Below are 19,767 nucleotides of genomic sequence, written 5' to 3'. Positions count from 1 at the left end.
CGTGTTCTCCTTTCGGTCCCTCTTCTCGCTGTCCCGCCACTCCTTCAATTCTTGTTTTTAAGCTGCAGAGTCATCATGTTTTTCGTGGCCGCTTTCTAACTCTGTGCAGCCATTCAGCCGGTGATAACAAAGAGGGAGCTGGGCTCCCTAGGTCATATCTCTGAAGCCAAAATGCAACATTTTACAGAAGCAGTATTGTTTGCAACACAGACCACTGATTCAGTGATTTAAAACACAGCCGCTATTCACATACCTGTCAAAGGGGAAACCAGTATTCTAGGACCGTACTGTACACTGGGCACATGGCTCTTGGGGAGAGCCAGCACTTTACGGGGGGGCCTTATAATCATTCCTGTTCCCACATTTTCCACAGGCTGTGTTCGTTATGGAAGATCTCTCGTGGTGGAGGGTGAGCAGGGAATCAAGGGAAGGTCTTCTCCAAGACTGCGACTTCCGACCTGGCCCTGATGTGGCTCGCCTGCATGCAACAATGGTCCCCCCCAGTGACAGCAAAGTAGTGTGGGAAAGATACCCTTGATGGGGTAAGAAACAAGGCAGCTCTGCCAAAGAACGTGCAGCAGCGGATTGCCCAGTATCTCCATGAGAGTTTCATGGAGATCTCCAAGGCAGATTGCCATGAAGTGAGGGAGTCAATCAACACCCTGTTCTGCCGCTGAGACTAGGCATGTGGTGGTACACGCATCATACAGACACAAGCCTGCTTTCTGCAACCCTCCTGCCCCCAACAATTCCCAAAATCAAAGCTTCAGCAATTCCTAAAATCAAAGCCACTTACCAGGGGCCTCCTCTTTTGTTTGCGCTTTGCCAAGCTCCAACCGCTGTGACTGGGTAGCCTCCTCCAGGGTAGGGAAGAGCTCCTGGCTGCATGCCTCTCTGACCTCCAAGTCGTTATCTGCCTCTGGGTCCCCCTCCACATCCTCGTCCAAGATTTCCTCCTCCTGGGTTGGTCCACTCTTGACTGGCACGTGAGCCACTGAAGTATCCACAGGGGCCTTCACAGTGGAGATGGGATCGCCACCGAGTATTGTGTCCAGCTCTTGGTAGAGCTGGCAGCTTGTGGGCGCAGCACCGGACGGGTGGTTTGCCTCCCGTGCCTTGTGGTGGGTGTTCCGCAGCTCTTTCACTTTGACGCTGCACTGCAGTGTGTCCCGGTCATGGCCCCTTTCTGTCATGCATCGTGAAATCTGTCCGTAGGTGGTATCATTCCTACGGCTGGAGTGCAGCTGGGACTGGACAGCCTCCTCTCCCCAAATGCCGATGAGGTCCAGCAGCTCAGCACTGCTCCAAGCGGGGGATCGCCTGGTGCGTGGAGCAGGCCTGGCCACCTGGAAAGATGCACTGAGACCACTGCACCCATCACCGAGCAAACAGGAAGGGGACTTTCAAAATTCCCAAAGAATTTAAGAGGTGGGGCTCACAATTGGTCACCTGGGGGCAGAGCAGTAGAGTTCAAACCGATGACCAGAGAGGCAAGAACAGGCATTGTGGGACCCTTCCCAGAGGCCAATTGCAGCGCTATAATTGACGAAGGGGTCTATACTGGCTCCGCGGTGCTGTGGCCCCAGCGCAGAAAGCTGTGTGCCTCTTGTCGAGGTGTTGGTTTTTTTATAGCACTGAAACCGTGCAGTTTCTGCGCACTAAGTGGCTTGGCAGTGTGTACACCTCCAGAGTTACACCGCAGAAAGCTGCTTTACTGCACAGAAACTTGCCAGTGTAGACAAGGCCTCTATTATTCAGTGATTAACAGGCTCTATGACACACTATGAAGCAGTTCCGATTCCACACAGTAAAACGTACATGCACATAACAGGAGCATGCTAGTAGAAAACCAAGTTATGGGCAGGATTTGGGGAATATCAACAAATGGGTAAAATTCAGGCCAAAATTCCTCCATGTACAGATCTAGGACCAAACAGCCACTGAACTTTTGGCAACATGTGCTGCCTGGACTCCACTGTCTGGTGCTGTTTAGGAAGCCAGCAGTGTATGCCTCCACTTGTACATTCAATGCCTGAACTGCACATGGCCCCCTGATGTACTTAGATTGCGTGACATAATTTCCCATTGAGATCTCTCTCCTCTTATTAAAATGTCTGTTTCAAGGGTCTCCTTGGGGAGACCACTGGGGTCCTTTCCCATGCCAAAACAGAAAGGAGATTGAAGAGTTGGGCACAAAAGCAGCTGCTCTGAGCCTCAACTATCTTCATTGCCCCCTCCTGTCAAGGGTTCCCTCTAAGGGAGTGGTGAAGTGGAATGCTGCAGACAAGTCACCTCCTTTCACATCAGTATGGTTTTAAACAGTTACAGGGAGTGTTTTAATTAAAACTGAAAACAAACCCATGCGAAAATTGTTAATATATAATCAATCACCCTCTCACACACAAACAAACTGAAAATCTGTGATGCTGAAGCATTATAATGTACCATCAAAGCTTGTTAACATTTTTATGTTAATGAAATCAAGCCCTAACAGAAATCCACAGAAGTTTACAAGCACTGAAAAAATGAATAATACTGTGTTTTTTAAAGCAGCATGTTGCAGACACAAAGACATTCCAATGGACTAATATGTTCTGCTTCAGAACACATTTACATTCCTGATTTTCCTTCTACTGCATATAGCCAAAACCCCAGGCAAATTCAGTTTGAGAGTCCATTGTGACTGGTGATAAAAAGACAGGCTTCAGTCTCTGGACATCTCCATTTTTTTATGCTCCAGTGGAAGCCAGTCACTTTCAGCCATACTTGGGGTCAGGTTTGATTTTAAACATTAATTCACTTTTAGTATCCAAGGTCAATTTTTTTAAAATACGATTTTGAATCTGACAGTGTCCCCCTTTAAACTGATTGTGACAGTACCTCAGGTTCTAGCACCATGCGTGGAGGTGCAAAGCTGTTCCGCTGACATTCTGCAAGTCAGACCAGAAGGTCTCACATTCCAATTCAGGAGCATAAAAGGCTGAGAACCTGTGATAGAGGAGAGACGTAGGAGCAGACCTGCAGGGAGAAATCCTGGGCACAGCCAAGTTCCAAAGACATTCAGGCTAAGGTTTGTGTCTCATTAAGACAAAGAAAGAAAAACTTCAGGAAGGGGGATTAAATTTGGACAGTAACTCCCTGTGTGCAGGCAGGCTGTGGCAAGCGCAGGGAGAGCACCCTCTTCCACTACACCTGATCCTTGCCAAAAGGCAGCAATAAACTAGCACCAGATTTGTCAACAACAAAAGCTTGCCAGAAAGTTACATGCCACCTAAAGCAAGTTTCAGCCTTACTTCGTAAAAGAGCTGGAAAGGAGTCCAATAAAAGCGATGGCTGCCCCCGAGGCTGCTGTCGTCCTGCAGCCAATCCGGTCGGTGAAGATACTCACAATAGGCGAGCAGAAGAAAATCATCCCCATGGCCAGAGCTCCAACCAGCGCTAGGAAGAGAAACAAAGGGAGGTGAAGATCAGCAACTGCTTTGGAAACAATATGCCAATGAAAGAGAGACCAATGCAGATGGCAGTGGAGGGGGATTTTGTTGATAGTCTCAGTAGAGTGGCCTATCTCCATTGCACAGCCAGCCAATCCTTGCACTACTCTTTCAAGAGACATGGTCTCTTTTGGCCATAGCTGAGGCATGCTAGCCTGGCATGTACAGAGCTTTGCACTGTCATTGACCTCATTGTACCTGTTGTGTGGATAGAACAAGTAGGTGTTTGTGTGAGGGAGGTGTGCCTAGGTTTATGCTGTATCCACCTCTGCTGGGTTTATGTATTCTAGTAAGGCAACCCAGATTCCTCTCCATTTATCTAGCCTGTCTTGTAGTCACTATACTGATGTCTCCACTGCTATGATTTCTGTCCGTAAAATATTCTGGACTGGTAAGAAAAACCACGTAGACCCAGGAGAGAACATCAGATCTTCCTAGTCTCTGACACTTACAGGCTTGGTATCCTGAGGTACTAAGCACCCTCAACTCCTAGGAACCTTCTTGAAGGCAGAGGGCTTTCAGCCCTATATTTTAGCTACAGTTACTATCCATCAATACTCATTTTCCTAAAGGGCCAGAGATTTCTAAACTTCCCTCCTGGACATAAGGGTTTTCTGAAGTCACTGCAGATGGCTTTTAATTGCAATGTTCTTTCCTACTCTAGCAACAATATGTACCCTACATAGAACAACTGAGAGATTTTAATTACAGCAAACATCAATTTTCTAAACAACATAAGCTAGTAAATAATTAATGATACTCAAATGACACATCAACCAGATACAAAAAAAACAGAAAAATGGCAAAACTTAAGAGAAAAAGGTCTGAGCCCCACCAAGAGATGTTGGCTTGGTCCAAGAGTAATAAACAGACCACACATACATATGGTCTGGGGCTGTGCTCACTGACAAATCTTTTGCCAGTGTTTTCTTCCAAGGAATGCACCTTGTTTTAGACAAGGCGATGAACAGTACCTGCACAAAGCCATATAAGATGTGTGAACAAGATCATTATCACAAAACAAATCCAACGCCCCTGATTTCATAGGAAAGACTTTAGTCAGGGGTATGATCCAAAGCCCACTGGCATCAATGGGCATTTTTCCAGTGACTTCAGTACACTTTGGACCAGGACCATGATGACCTAGGATTTAACACTGCCTCACATGCCCTGTTGGAAGGCCTTTTATTTTCCATCTTTCTTTACACAAATCTGGAGGAAATTACAATTTTTTTTTAAAAAAAGGTTTTGCTGCTGAAAAAGATTTTGGGCCTGTCAGGTTTGATGTCTTTAAAGGTCTCTTTAAACCCATCCTTTCTTTAAAAGAGAAGATATAGAAAGGCTACCTATTAAAAAAACCTCCATCCATAAATGGTGAGGAGAACCAAACAAGAAATGCACTGCAGAATACATTAACCCTTGTATGAGGAGGTCTCCTGTCTGGAGCACAGAGTTCTTTCTGAGGATAGAAGGAAGAGAATATAGAAACTGCCACTCTGGCACAGATCAGTGGCCACTGGAAAATGCAGGATGATGTAGCGGGAGATGCAAGTCCCCTCCATAATGCACATAACTGTATAATATTTGCACTCCTTAGTCGGGAGAGGGGAGTTTCTTTTGGACCTCAGCTGATGACTAGCTTATGCATAAGGATTGAAAACCATTGGTATTTTATTCTAGGTAGTGTAAACGCAGGTGGCTGCTCTTATTTATAGAATTACCTATCAAAAGAAGTATTATGGGATACAAAATTAGTCAGAAATCAGGTTGATATTATATGCCTTATTCCATAAAACAACAACAAGGCTGTGAAATAAAGCACTCAAAAGAGCAAATTAGTTTTAATTTAGGACACCTTATGGCTGTGAATTATGATAGTCTTTATTTACATAATCACATGCCACTCTTTCTGCAGCACCTCTGCCTCGTTCAATGTTCAGGTCAGATGGTGTGCAATGAGCTAAACAGCTGTTCAAAACAGACATAAGAAATTACATTTTTAATTGCTGACCATGTGGTCTCCTTTCCCGTAGTCTCTGCACCGACCCCTGCCTCATTCATTGGCCAACCTGTATAATGAATGAGGCAGGGGTCCTGCCAAAAGAGAGAGACAATACAATGTGCAATTATGTAATTAGAGACAACAGGCCAGATCTTCAGCTGGTATAAATTGGTGTAGCTCAATTTCCTTCAATGTACTGACACCAGTTGACACCAGCTAAGGAGATCTAGTAGCTGCACAAAGGGGCAAACTTAAGGTTGTGCGCACAACACTGCCATTTTCGGACTTCTGAGTGCTTAACTCTGTATTGTTAATATTTTTAAATGGACTTTCTTAAGTGTTTTTAAGAGAAAATAAAGAATTTCCACAATACTGAACTGTAGTATTTGATCAACAGCCGTAGAATGATCTTTCCTGAGTACCACAGAAACTCAGTAAGTGCACAGTTTTGAGTACCTTCCATATATCCATATCTGAATGCAGGGTAGTGTCCATTATCATGATAGCATGCAGCAATATAGGTCTTAAAACTACTGAAAGCTCTCTCTTATAAATCACCGTGGTTTGCACTGGTGGAAATAAGCTTCTTTATGGCAGCTTCCAGAGTCATGTACTTCTGGGCACCAGACTCCACAGTGCAACTTTTAAGACTGTGACACTAAACAAGAAACTTCCCCTACACAAGTGGTCCCAGTTACACTCCAAGCCAAACTTCAGCAAGTATTCAGCAGGTAAGGATTTGCTTGCACCTGCAGTGAGGGCTCTGCAAATCTTTTCATCCCGGCATACAACTGAACCCAAAGAAGTACAATACAACTGGTCCTTCTATAGCTGAGAGAGCTTCCGAAAATAACCAGGTCCCTACAAAAAGAAAGTTAAAGATAGCGCCACCCTTCCCAGCCCCCCCTCCCCCCAACAATCCTCTTCCTCTTTCCTAAAAAGCTCGACACAAAGAGGCACTCTCGGGACCTGAGAACAGCTGGCCTTTTCAAATGATAAGTTTTTAACAACCATTTTATTCAAAAAAGTGTTCTGACAATAAATTGAGATAGAGGAAAAATCCTTTAAGGGAAGAATAACTGAGGCACAGCAGGAGTTCTCTAGGACTCACTTCAGCCTGAAAATACTCCCATCTGGCACTGGAACAAAACAAAATTAAAGAGAGAGAGAGAGAGAGTGAAGGAGAGATCTCCCTCTATAGCCAATACTCTTGGCTATAAACAAGGTGCACAGTGTAACGAATGTACTTCTAATAGGATTAGACGGCATCATTCCAAAGAGCTATCCAAAACAACCACGAAAAGGGTGGGAGGGCCAGAGGGGAAGAGCCAGAATGAAAAAGACTCATTAAATTGGAGAATATATTTCAGGAAATGTTCCCTCTATTTAAGCCAAGCCAGTAAAACATTTGACAGCCCCATCATGTTTGAAATTTGCTGAGAGATGTGGTTATTATGGGAAATTAATCTGAGAAACATGGAAATGCAAGCAGAAAACCAGGTATTACATTTAAATGGGCCAGATTCTGATCTCAATTACTCCAGATTTATACATGCATAACTGGTATAAAAATCCTGCTCAAAATTCAGACTCACATGGCCAGCTCAAAACAAACCTCAACCAGGAGAATCAGCAGCTTCAGCTTTGAACTTCTAAAAATTGTAACTTGTGAAGGGAGGCATTGTTTAACTAAAATTTATACTAGATTTGTAACAAAAAATTCCCCTACTCTATTACTCCACCTTAGAGAAACTGCTTACCATATGCAGTGGAAAAAAATAGTGTTCTGACATAACAGTGAGATAAAATAGGTAATAATAATAATTAACACGTCCAGGGTGCTTTTTGTTTTCGAAGTGCTTTACAAATATTAACTAGGTAATGCTTACGACGTCCCTGTGAAGCAGGGAAGTGTTGTTGCTATCTCAGTTCCACAGACATGGAATGTGAGGGAGAGACTGGTTAAGTGCCTTGTCCAAGATCATAAAGACACCGCTGGGAGTAGAACACGAGAAGTTGCTGGCTCCCAATCCTGAGGCCTATTTAATGCTGGTTTGTGTTTAACACCAAATGAGGATAGGGACAAGTGGATGAATAGTTAACTCTTGTATTTTACAAAAAGAAAAGGAGTACCTGTGGCACCTTAGAGACTAACAAATTTATTTGAGCATAAGCTTTCGTGAGCTACAGCTCACTTAGCTTATGCTCAAATAAATTTGTTAGTCTCTAAGGTGCCACAAGTACTCCTTTTCTTTTTGCGAATACAGACTAACACGGCTGCTACTCTGAAACCGGTCTTATATTTTAGAGTCACAGGACTGGTATGCACAGGAGCGGAGAAGTCTAGTTGGCAGCCGTTATCAAGTGGAGTGCCCCAAGGGTCGGTCCTGGGGCCGGTTTTGTTCAATATCTTCATAAATGATCTGGAGGATGGTGTGGATTGCACTCTCAGCAAATTTGCGGATGATACTAAACTGGGAGGAGTGGTAGATACGCTGGAGGGGAGGGATAGGATACAGAAGGACCTAGACAAATTGGAGGATTGGGCCAAAAGAAATCTGATGAGGTTCAATAAGGATAAGTGCAGGGTCCTGCACTTAGGACGGAAGAACCCAATGCACAGCTACAGACTAGGGACCGAATGGCTAGGCAGCAGTTCTGCGGAAAAGGACCTAGGGGTGACAGTGGACGAGAAGCTGGATATGAGTCAACAGTGTGCCCTTGTTGCCAAGAAGGCCAATGGCATTTTGGGATGTAGAAGTAGGGGCATAGCGAGCAGATCGAGGGACGTGATCGTCCCCCTCTATTCGACATTGGTGAGGCCTCATCTGGAGTACTGTGTCCAGTTTTGGGCCCCACACTTCAAGAAGGATGTGGATAAATTGGAGAGAGTCCAGCGAAGGGCAACAAAAATGATTAGGGGTCTGGAACACATGAGTTATGAGGAGAGGCTGAGGGAGCTGGGATTGTTTAGCCTGCAGAAGAGAAGAATGAGGGGGGATTTGATAGCTGCTTTCAACTACCTGAAAGGGGGTTCCAAAGAGGATGGCTCTAGACTGTTCTCAATGGTATCAGATGACAGAACGAGGAGTAATGGTCTCAAGCTGCAGTGGGGGAGGTTTAGATTGGATATTAGGAAAAACTTTTTCACTAAGAGGGTGGTGAAACACTGGAATGCGTTACCTAGGGAGGTGGTAGAATCTCCTTCCTTAGAGGTTTTTAAGGTCAGGCTTGACAAAGCCCTGGCTGGGATGATTTAACTGGGAATTGGTCCTGCTTCGAGCAGGGGGTTGGACTAGATGACCTTCTGGGGTCCCTTCCAACCCTTATATTCTATGATTCTATGATTCTAAGTAGAGCTGAGCCCTTCATTGTGATAGGCAACAACTGAATTGAAGATGGCTATTGGGTCCAACAACTGAGGCGGTTTTGCCTTATTAATTTCAGCAAGAGGTCAGAGGATAGTCACAGTGAAAGGTCAAAGATGATGAAAAAATTAGTTAAAAAAAAAAGTGTCCAGCACATTGTTTAGTAACACAACTGTTAGAATGTCACTAAACCAGCTCTTGTGCTGTGTTTGTATCTGTCCATTATCATTACTGTACGAGCTAAAGCAGAACTGACTGTTGGAAATCCATCTTAAACTCTCCACAATGGAATTAAGCTTCTCACGGAGTCTTAGCTGTTCTGGTCCTCTGGGTCATCACAGTCTAGAAATGCTGATCTCTGTGGGACCCATGTAGCACCATTAACAGGAAATTCATCCTGCACTTCAGTGGGCACTAGACTGGGATCTATTAGTCCGCTGCACGGGCCAGGATTTCACTTGGCAGCTCTCAAGAATCTTAGTGAATTTAGAACTTGATCCAGACCCCCGCCCCCCCCCCCCCCGAAGTCAATAGGAGTCTTGCTTTTGACTTCAGTGGGTTTTGGATTAGGCCTCTAGTTCCTACTCCACCCCCAAAATCCATCAGGTAATATATGTAAAATAAACACAATCCTCAGGACCCTAATGGAATCTTATCAACAACATAGCACGTTCCAGTGGAGCATAAAGTATGTTGTACAAAAATTGGACAAAACCCAATTTAAAGCTAGATTGGAATTTATTTAAGTATTGTGCAAAATCTGGACAGGAATTGGGTTAAGACTGGATCAGTCTCAAGGCCTTTCAGGCTCAAACATTTACTGGAATAAATGGTAAATGGGTTTATTTTGGAGTCAGCCTTTGGAGAGAAGAAAGGCCTGACTGGTGGGCATTCAGAATCTTCCAAGTCCAACAGACACCCTGTGCGATTCTGAAAACAAGACTAATATTACCAAAGTGTGCGCATGAAGGCAGTGGAGAGAACAATGCTCTACTGACAGGCAGAACCTTGTAAGCTGTCGTGTCCTTGCAAAGCCCCCTGTGTGACACGGGACACGTTTTATGAGAATACAAAGGTAATTTCAATATATTAAGACGTTTTCATTTGTGTCCCTTGGCCTTTCAGATGCAATGGAATAGATACAAAAGAGCTGAAACGGAGTGTTCGTTGCACGTGGATGCAAGTTCATTAAACAAAGTATCCTGATGGTTTCTAGTCTGATCCCCAACACTGATTGAGAACGAGGCCTAGCATGTGTTTTCCTGATGAAGATTTTCGGTCAAAATCTGCCTCTTCCCCAGACAAAAAGATGCCTTTGCAACCAATACAAAAATTCTCACACAAAAAAATTAAGCCAATCAAATGATCTTTTGGGGACCAACTCACATTTTTAACATGTGGGCTTGGCAACACTGCAGCTGGTAGAGTCAGCAACCAAATTATTGTCAGGTTCTAATTGCTGGCTATGTGTTGATGCCTCTGGTATCAAATTACATGCAAAGCAAATTGCGGCTGTACGTTCTTACTCAACAGCCACAATAGTTTCCACTGGAGGATAATAAACCAGCAGCCATGTGGGGGGTGACTTTCATTAAAAAAAGAGTACCAAAGTCTGAATTCTTTGAAAAGTTACCTTGCTAAAGATGCCTGCTGCCTTGTCCAGGTTAATGATTGGCAAAAATCACCTACAGGGGGAAAGCGAACAGCAGCAAGAGAATGTGGATAGCTGGTTGGGGCTGCCCATGAGGGCAAATCACAGCACAAAACTTTCTCCACAGCAGGTGATGGTCTTAGATTGATGCTCAGGGTGTTTGGTGGGTAAATCACAGCGCGCCCAGATGAGATCTCTCCCGAATATGGAGCTGGAGAAGGAACACGTGGGGATATCCTCCAACAATCCGGAAAGAGGGCAGCATAATACAGAACACTGCAAGGAAACAGTCCCACCAGTGGCCCTCTTGCATGTCAAACCACAGAATGGCAATGCAGCAGCCAACAGGGCATCAACAGCTTCCAAAAAGCTCCTCCCCACGTCGACGCTAATAGGAATGGAGTGGGAAATGGACCCAGTGCAGGGTGCAAACAACAGAGCATCATCATCAGAGCCCAGGGGAACGCAGAAAATCTGCAGTGAGCAATTGAATGGGGTGCACGGCAGTAGGCAAGGTACAGGACAAGCAGTGCACATGAAAGCTTCCCCCCCACCCCACATGCCAACATGACTCAATCCTGACCTGAGGTAAACACCCCTCAACGTGAGAGGTGAGCTCAGTCTCCAGGGTCCAACCATTCCTGGGACTGATGATCAAGAAGGTGGTTTCCAACAGGATCTGAATGTTTGTGTTTGAAACGTTTGCTAACAGGAATCACAAAATCCATTCTTCTTCAGGAGACAGGGAGCTAACGGTCAAGAGAAATCTGCTACAGCAAAAGGCAAAGCTTGCTCCGCAGGTTAAATCTGCAGGGGATTTCTAAATCACATGATAGGGAGGGCACGTAGTTTCTTCTCCATTTCTTTCTAACTATCTATTCCAAAAGGGAAAACCACTTTTTAAAAAGGTGCACGTCCCCCCATTTTCTGACTTAATTGAATCAGGCTTTCAATAATGTAACAGCTCTTGCTTCCAGGAATGGAACTGCAACAGGCACAGGGCAAGACTAGTAAGTTGCACAATAGAAAATTAGTCTTAAATGATTTTTCCAGGACAGGAAACAAAGGAAAAATATTGTAGTCATTTACAGACAAGGATCCAAATTCCCTCTGGTATTGAGCTCATTGTTTGCAAAGCTTTCAGAAAAACATCATTAATACTAACCATGGGGTACACTAAATCTAGTCTTTTTATTCATTATAAATGAATCTCCAGAGAAACAAAGGGAAGAGACCTCCTTTTCTGACTATAGCATGGGAGACTGCTCAAGAATTGGTAGGTGACTTCAGCTTGAAAGCTTGAAAGCTTGTCCTAAGCTTGAAAAGCTTGTCCCAAGCTTGAAAGCTTGTCCTAAAATTTCCCACTTTTACTTCCATCAGTGCAGAACCACCATGGGTAGACAGGGTGGGAAGGCTAGCGTTCAGAAGATGCTGGCAGCTGTCAATGTTTTAGGTGCTGTGTCATGTAGACCTGCTCTCTGCAGAGTAAGAGGAGGACACGGTGCTGAAGGCCAACAATCACTTGGAATTATGCCTACACTGGTGCTCTCATCATTGCTGCTCCTGATGTAATCAAACTGGTGACAGCAACAGCAACAAATATCAGGGAAAAGAAACTCTTGTAGACACAGGTTTCAATATATGAGGTTATCTGTACTTTAATTTATAAAGGAAAGCTGGCAGTTCAAGGCACTGGTAATGAGATCTGGACAGACCTTTTCACCTGTAGCCAGCCCCAAGAAGTCATAACCCAAAGTAGCAGCACTCTGCTGGCTGCTTGGTGGCCTCTATGAAATGAAATAGAGCTGCGGTTCTCAACCTATTTACCATTGTGGGCCACATATGCAGCACTGTGTGTGTTATGCGGCTGCATCCACATGATATACATACTACTTGAATTGCCCTGAGGATGTCACATGTGCTGCAGCTGTGTGCTGATTGGGCCGCAAGCAGCCTGTGGGTTGTGAACCACTGAATTGGAGGAACTCAGTCCAGTTTCTAGCAGACATCGTCAAACCCAACCCCACCCTTTGGCACTATCTGGCCATATGGGTTGGCAGTCTCAGTAGGTGGGTGAAGGACCAAATGGGCAATGAAGAGTGAACTCTCAGTCCTAGAGGCCTCCCTCCTGCCCCTGCTGCCTATGCAGTACATGTTATGTGGCTTCCATCTCTAGAGCTGTCAATCTGGTTCTAGCACTAGAAATCACTAAAACCATTTAACAGGGCTCCAAACATAGCCCTAATCAGAAGCTGCAGTTTGAAACAGCAGCACCGTGTCTTGACTAGAGTGGGCTTTTCCTTTCAGGACATTCTCAATGCAGAGATGGACCGGACGTACAAAGCCTGGGTCCGAAAGGATCCTGAAAGCTTAGACTGATCTCTTTGCACCCCATGGTAACAAGGCCCAGCATGTATGAGATAACAAGACAAAGAATATCATAATGCCACTATGTAACTCCCTGTTACACCCACACCTTGAATATTGCATGCAGTTCTGATTGCCCCACCTTAACAGTGATATATTAAACTGGAAAAAATACCAAGAAGGGCAACAAAAATGATTAAGGGCATGGAATAGCTTCGGTACGAGGCGAGATTAAAAAGACTAGGAACGTTCATCTAAGAAAAGAGACAACTATAGGGGGATGTGATAGAGGTCTATAAAATCCTGAATCCTGTCGAGAAAGTGAATACGGAAGTATTATTCAGCCCTTCACATAACACATGAACCCGGGGGTCACTCACTGAAATTAATAGCCAGCAGGGTTAAAACAAATATAAGGAAGTACTTCATCCTTATATTTACTGGGCACGGGTGTATTTACTGGGCACGGGTGGTGGAACAGCTGTATACCATTTGCAATTCTAATTTCTAATGCATTTCCCCCGCTTCCTACCAAATATTCCCTGTGCACTTTTAAGGGTTAAAGGTGGATAAATAGGCCTCCCATACTTGGGCCCTTTTAACAATGGACAGTCAACCTGCGGAACTCATTGCCAGAGGATGTTGTGAAGACCAAAAGCATAACTGGGTTTGAAAAGAATCAGATAAGTTCATGGTGGATAGGTCCATCAATGGCTATTAGCCAAGATGGTCAGAGATGCAACCCTATGCTCTGAGTGTCCCTCAATCTCCAACTGCCAGAAGCTGGGACTGGACGGCAGGGAACCAATCATTTGATAACTGCCTGTTCTGCTCATTCCCTCTGAAGCATCTGGCACTAGCCACTGTCGAAAGACAGGATACTGGGCTAGATGGACCACTGACCCAGTATTGCTGTTCTTGTGTGTTTTCTATTTGGACCTGATGTGCAAAGCTTGGGTCTGCATTCAAACTTCTTCCAAGTTCAGGAGTGCACCCATTTTTAAACTCAGTGTGACTAACCACATCTTTCAGAGTAACAGCCGTGTTAGTCTGTATTCGCAAAAAGAAAAGGAGTACTTGTGGCACCTTAGAGACTAACCAATTTATTTGAGCATGAGCTTTCGTGAGCTACAGCTCACTTCATCGGATGCATACCGTGGAAACTGCAGCAGACTTTATATACACACAGAGAATATGAAACAATACCTCCTCCCACCCCACTGTCCTGCTGGTAATAGCTTATCTAAAGTGATCATCAGGTTGGGCCATTTCCAACACAAATCCAGGTTTTCTCACCCTCCACCCCCCCACACACACAAATTCACTCTCCTGCTGGTGATAGCCCATCCAAAGTGACAACTCTTTACACACTGTGCATGATAATCAAGTTGGGCCATTTCCTGCATAAATCCAGGTTCTCTCACCCCCTCACCCCCCTCCCAAAAACCACACACATTGGTTTTTGGGAGGGGGGTGAGAGAACCTGGATTTGTGCAGGAAATGACCCAACTTGATTATCATGCACAGTGTGTAAAGAGTTGTCACTTTGGATGGGCTATCACCAGCAGGAGAGTGAATTTGTGGGGGGGGGTGGAGGGTGAGAAAACCTGGATTTGTGTTGGAAATGGCCCAACCTGATGATCACTTTAGATAAGCTATTACCAGCAGGACAGTGGGGTGGGAGGAGGTATTGTTTCATATTCTCTGTGTGTATATAATGTCTGCTGCAGTTTCCACGGTATGCATCCGATGAAGTGAGCTGTAGCTCACGAAAGCTCATGCTCAAATAAATTGGTTAGTCTCTAAGGTGCCACAAGTCCTCCTTTTCTTTTAACCACATCTGTTTCTCTCCTCATAGTGGGTGGGGGCGAGGGGAGGGGAGGAGAGAGAGAGAGAGAGACAGACACACACACTGAGACTCTGCTGGAGAATTACCAGAATCCTTGCTGGTACCTTAATGCTACCACTGTATGGTAGCTCGCGGCCTTGCTGGAACAGATGGATACAATCAAATCTGAAGGACCAATAGGAAAAGGGAGGAAATGAAGGACTGCTGGTATTCTACACCTGAAAGCCTTACCTATGGCACAAATTGCAAGTGCAATAAAGAAACAACTTGGACAATATGGTCAGGGGAAAAAACGTGCAAGCTACAAAAACTCAAGATGATGTTATACTGGCCATGTGCACATGACCACTGAACCAGTGATCAGCACTGCAACTACACATATATCTGGCAAACAATGAGGATGGCTACACGATTTCCTGGGTGCAATGCCCATCTGGTCATCCTATGCTATCATAGGAGACTGCATTGTATCATCACCTCCCAGCTAGTAATGATGGTCATCTACTGAGCTCAACACTTGTGTGCCCATCACACATTTTTATTCAGTTGACCTCTGCATTTCAGCAGTGGGCGTTGTGATACTTCTGCAGCTGTTAAAATCCCCTTCTTTGTACAACAGTGGATCATCCCCTCCCTTGTTGCATATTGAAGGGCTTCTGTATTTACTGGGCACAGGTGGTGGAACAGCTGTATACCATTTGCAATTCTAATTTCTAATGCATTTCCCCCGCTTCCTACCAAATATTCCCTGTGCACTTTTAAGGGTTAAAGGTGGATAAATAGGCCTCCCATACTTGGGCCCTTTTAAAATTACTTCTCCATGGAAGTCAAGAAGGCGGCACACACAGAGACTATTTTAATCCTGGATCAGCAAACACAGTGTGACACAACAAGCGGCACCATTATAACTAGAGTCTGAATGTATCCCCTCAATAGAGGGTCTCACCTATCTAAAGTGGCCCCATTACTAGAGTATCTAAGCACAGTCTTTAATGTATTCATCCTCATGTGAGGTAGGGCAGTGCTATTATCTGAGGCACAGAGAAACCAAGTGACCTGCCCCAAGTTACACAGTGCGGGCAAGTCTACACTATGGCAGGGATCCACGCTCTGAGATCGATCCACCGGCGGTTGACTTAGCGGGTCTAGTAAAGACCTGCCAAATCGACAGCAGATCGCTCTCCAGTCGACCCCTGTACTCTACCCCCGACGAGAAGAGTAAGGTAAGTCGATGGGAGATTTTCTCCCATCGACCCCCCGTGGTAATTCAACCTAAGGTACGTCGACTCCAGCTATGTTATTTATGTATCTGGAGTTGCGTAGCGTGGGCTGACTTACCGCAGTAGGGTAGACATAGCCAAAGTCTGTAGCAGAGCTTGGAACTGAACTTCAGTCTCCGAAGTCCCAGCCTAGAACCCCAACCATAAACCCATCCCTCCTCTCCTACTTGCGTATTCCTGTCCCATCCCAGTGTTCTGGGAGGAAAGAGCAGCCTTCATCAACGCCAGCTCAGCAGCTACACATATGGCTGAAAAGTGGATCTTTAAAAGAACCCATTGCATTTCTAATCACATTCCAGCCAAACTTGCTTAGCTTTCAAACCTGATGTTTTTGCCTGGCTCTCCCATGACCCTCCCCCACAGCTCTGCTTGAATACCATTAAAAACGGTATCTCCCAGCAATTGCACAGTGCACATGATGAAGTCTAACCACTAGTTCGTTCCTGCACTTACCTAAGCCATGTGCTTTCCCTCTGGAGAGATTAGCCAGCTCTTATGCTGGTGTTTAAACACAGAGAACTCTAAGGAAGAAAGATGGAACTACGACAACTTATTAATTATATCGTTATAGAGATCAGGGCACAAAGTGGGCCTGGGATCTCATATAACTTGGAACTTCTGGACTGGAGAATGAGGCATCAAAATTCACCAACCATAAAATACCTTTGTTTAGCTAACCACTGTCAAACTAAACATAAGAACATGAGAATGGCCCTACTGGGTCAGACCAAAGGTCCATCTAGCCCAGTATCCTGTCTTCCGACAGTGGCCAGTGCCAGGTGCCCCAGAGGGAATGAACAGAACAGGTAATCACCAAGTGATCCATCCTTTGTCTCCCATTCCCAGCTTCTGGCAAACAGAGGCTAGGGACATCATTCCTGCCCAACCTGGCTAATAGCCATTGATGGACCTATCCTCCATGAATTTATCTAGTTCTTTTTTGAACCCTGTTATGGTCTTGACTTTCACAACACCCTCTGGCAAGGAGTTCCACAGGTTGACTGTGCGTTGTGTGAAGAAATACTTCCTTTTGTTTGTTTTAAACCTGCTGCCTATTAATTTCATTTGGTGGTCCCTAGTTCTTGTGTTATGAGAAGTAGTAAACAACACTTCCTTATTTACTTTCTCTACACCAGTCATGATTTTATAGACCTCAAATCACATCTCCCCTTAGCCGTCTCTTCTGCAAGCTGAAAAGTCCCAGTCTTATTAATCTCTCCTCATATGGAAGCCATTCCATACCCCTAATAATTTTTGTTGCCCTTTTCTGAACTTTGCCAATTCCAATATATCTTTTTTTGAGATGGGGCGACCACATCTGCACACAGTATTCAAGATGTGGGTGTACCATGGATTTATATACAGGCAACATGATATTTTCTGTCCTATTATCTATCCCTTTCTTAATTATTCCCTGCATTCCGTTCACTTTTTTGACTGCTGCTGCACATTGAGTGGATGATTTCAGAGAACTATCCAGTGACTCCAAAATCTCTTTCTTGAGTGGTAACAGCTAATTTAGATGCCATCATTTTATATGCATAGTTGGGATTATGCTTTCATCATCAGCATTAGACTTTAATAGTTATTTCATCTTGTTCCCCTTTAAAAAAATAGCAAGGTTATTGCAATCGCACAGTGCACATGATGAAGTCTGTGCTGTGATGTTCTTCAGCACATCATCTGCCTTTCCAGGAAGCAAAACATGAAGAGCACTCAGGGCTCAATGCAAAGTCTGCTGCAGTGGGAGCTGATCCAGGCTCTTTAGGGGGAGCATTCATATTGGTAAGGGAAGCCCAAAGTCCCACCCTGGGGGAAGTTCCCATCGTTATTTAATGCCCAAAGGGGATGTTAATTTGCTTAGCTCTCAACTGAAGCTAGAGACCTGGCTTCCCCAAGCATAGTAAGCAGAGAAGGTCCCACTGCATGGTCTTCCTCGAAGAGAGGCATACTGATACTCTCGGACATGAGAAGGGGATGGCAAACCCGCAAGAGGCGACACACACAGTCCATCTGGTTCTGACAACGTGCCACAGGTGGCTGCTTAAAGGCAGCCACTGATTCATTGCTTAGTGTGTGTCACTGGACAAAGAGGAAGGCACAGTCTCTGTCTCCAAGGGAAACTGACAAGATAAATAATCCTATTTAACAAACAGAAATGCCCTTGCATGTGTCATTGGTAATATCTGCCATTTAAAACTGAGACATTGGAATGAACATTTACTCTGTGTTCTTGCTGCTGGCCGATTACTTTTTACACAGCACTCCACTTGGCCAGTGAAAATGATCTGGTCAGCTTCACTTTTTGATTCCCATGTACAATACTGTCGTGTTTGGAGTTCAGAAGACAGGCATGCACACAGAGCTTATAAACACCCCACATTTTGGGTCTAAGTAATTCATCAACATCTCTTTTATTCATTAGATCTAATCCACTCATGTCCCATAAAAAAGATACCAGCCCACCATATGCTGGGGCATCTCAGCATGTCACTGTCACACACTGATGAGGCCTCATAAGTACAGGAAGGGAACTGTTTCAACATAGTTTCAACAGCAGCAAAGTTCAGGTGCCCTGAAGTCATGACTCCCCTACCTTAAAACCAGAGGTCTCAATGAAAAAATATGGATCAAAATTGGGGTGACCAGTTTTCAGAAACTCCTGGAAGCCATTGATAGTGCCTCTAAGCACTACGGTAGTACAGACAATTAATATTACGGCCAGTTTACTAATCATGGTAAACTGATTACATGGATTCGACTGGATTTTTTCTTGCAGCTTTGACTCAAATCTACAAACATCCATGTTAGTTTGTAGCTTGTTAGTTTGTTCCTTAGCAAAACAAACAAACAAACAAACCCACCCTGCTGAAAGTCAGCATGAGACCAAGAAGGACTAAAGAACTATTTTCAACCTCCCATTCTTGGAGGAATTACAGCAGATTAAGGAAGAATGTGAAAGCCATAGAAGGGGTGTTACCGCACTAAAGACTTTAGCCATCACCACCACTACATGGTCCTATGACAAATAAGAATTATTAAACTGCTTCCCAGAAACTGAAATATCAAGTGTGCATCACATATCCTCCAAGTACAGGATTGTTTGTCTATATTTAACTGCTGCAAAAGCCTATGGATTTGGAACCGAGAAGCCTATATTAGTTTCAGTTATATTTCTAGAAATCAAATTGCCTCCTCCCTTGATCTCTGCCACCCCAAGGATTCAGGAAATAATTAGAGTTAACCCAAAATCAACCCTACAGATGTGAAAATCCCTGCACTTCCAGGCATTTGAACAGCCCAGATCTGGAATTTGAGGTGAAGCCCAGCTACCAAAGAGATTAAAATAAGGGGGCGCTCCCTCCCTTTTCTTGGCTTGGACAAGCAATGTTCCCTCTCGACTCCCTCTTTCCTTGGCTCTAGTACAAGCTCCCCCTCCTGTTTCAGCCTACGTTAACCACTAAGTAAGGGATATCAGTGTATGTGAGAAATAAGCCCCAATATTCGCAAGGCTGTGGTCTCTTTAACTAGAGATGTAGACAACTCAGCTGTTTCATTTGGCCAGAGGCTGGTGCAGAGGTCTTTTCACATGAGGTTCACACACACTGAATTTTTCTCTGAGTTTTAGGTTTGACCAAAGCCCCAAAGAGAAATTCAGCCCAAACCACAGTTCATATGGTTTTCACCCAAAACTATAAATCATCCCAAATTAGTTCAAAATACTGTTCAGGCTCAAGCCTGAGCTGAATTATGGCTTGG

The 19,767-nt window shown here is 44.5% G+C and overlaps 1 protein-coding gene across 1 annotated transcript in view; it reads right to left on the bottom strand.

Annotated features, from left to right (window-relative positions):
- The window catches only part of SLC16A2 (solute carrier family 16 member 2), a 93,307-nt gene that overhangs the window by 21,789 nt on the left and 51,751 nt on the right, over nucleotides 1-19,767 (bottom strand). The window contains exon 2 of the mRNA XM_048865410.2: nucleotides 3,294-3,438. Within this exon, the coding sequence (XP_048721367.2) occupies nucleotides 3,294-3,438 (145 nt within the window). The remainder of the gene's footprint in view (nucleotides 1-3,293; nucleotides 3,439-19,767) is intronic.

The sequence above is a fragment of the Caretta caretta genome, chromosome 9 (genome assembly GCF_965140235.1).
Source record: "Caretta caretta isolate rCarCar2 chromosome 9, rCarCar1.hap1, whole genome shotgun sequence".
Taxonomy (NCBI): Eukaryota; Metazoa; Chordata; order Testudines; family Cheloniidae; genus Caretta; species Caretta caretta.
This window is presented reverse-complemented; position numbering and strand designations above follow the sequence as displayed.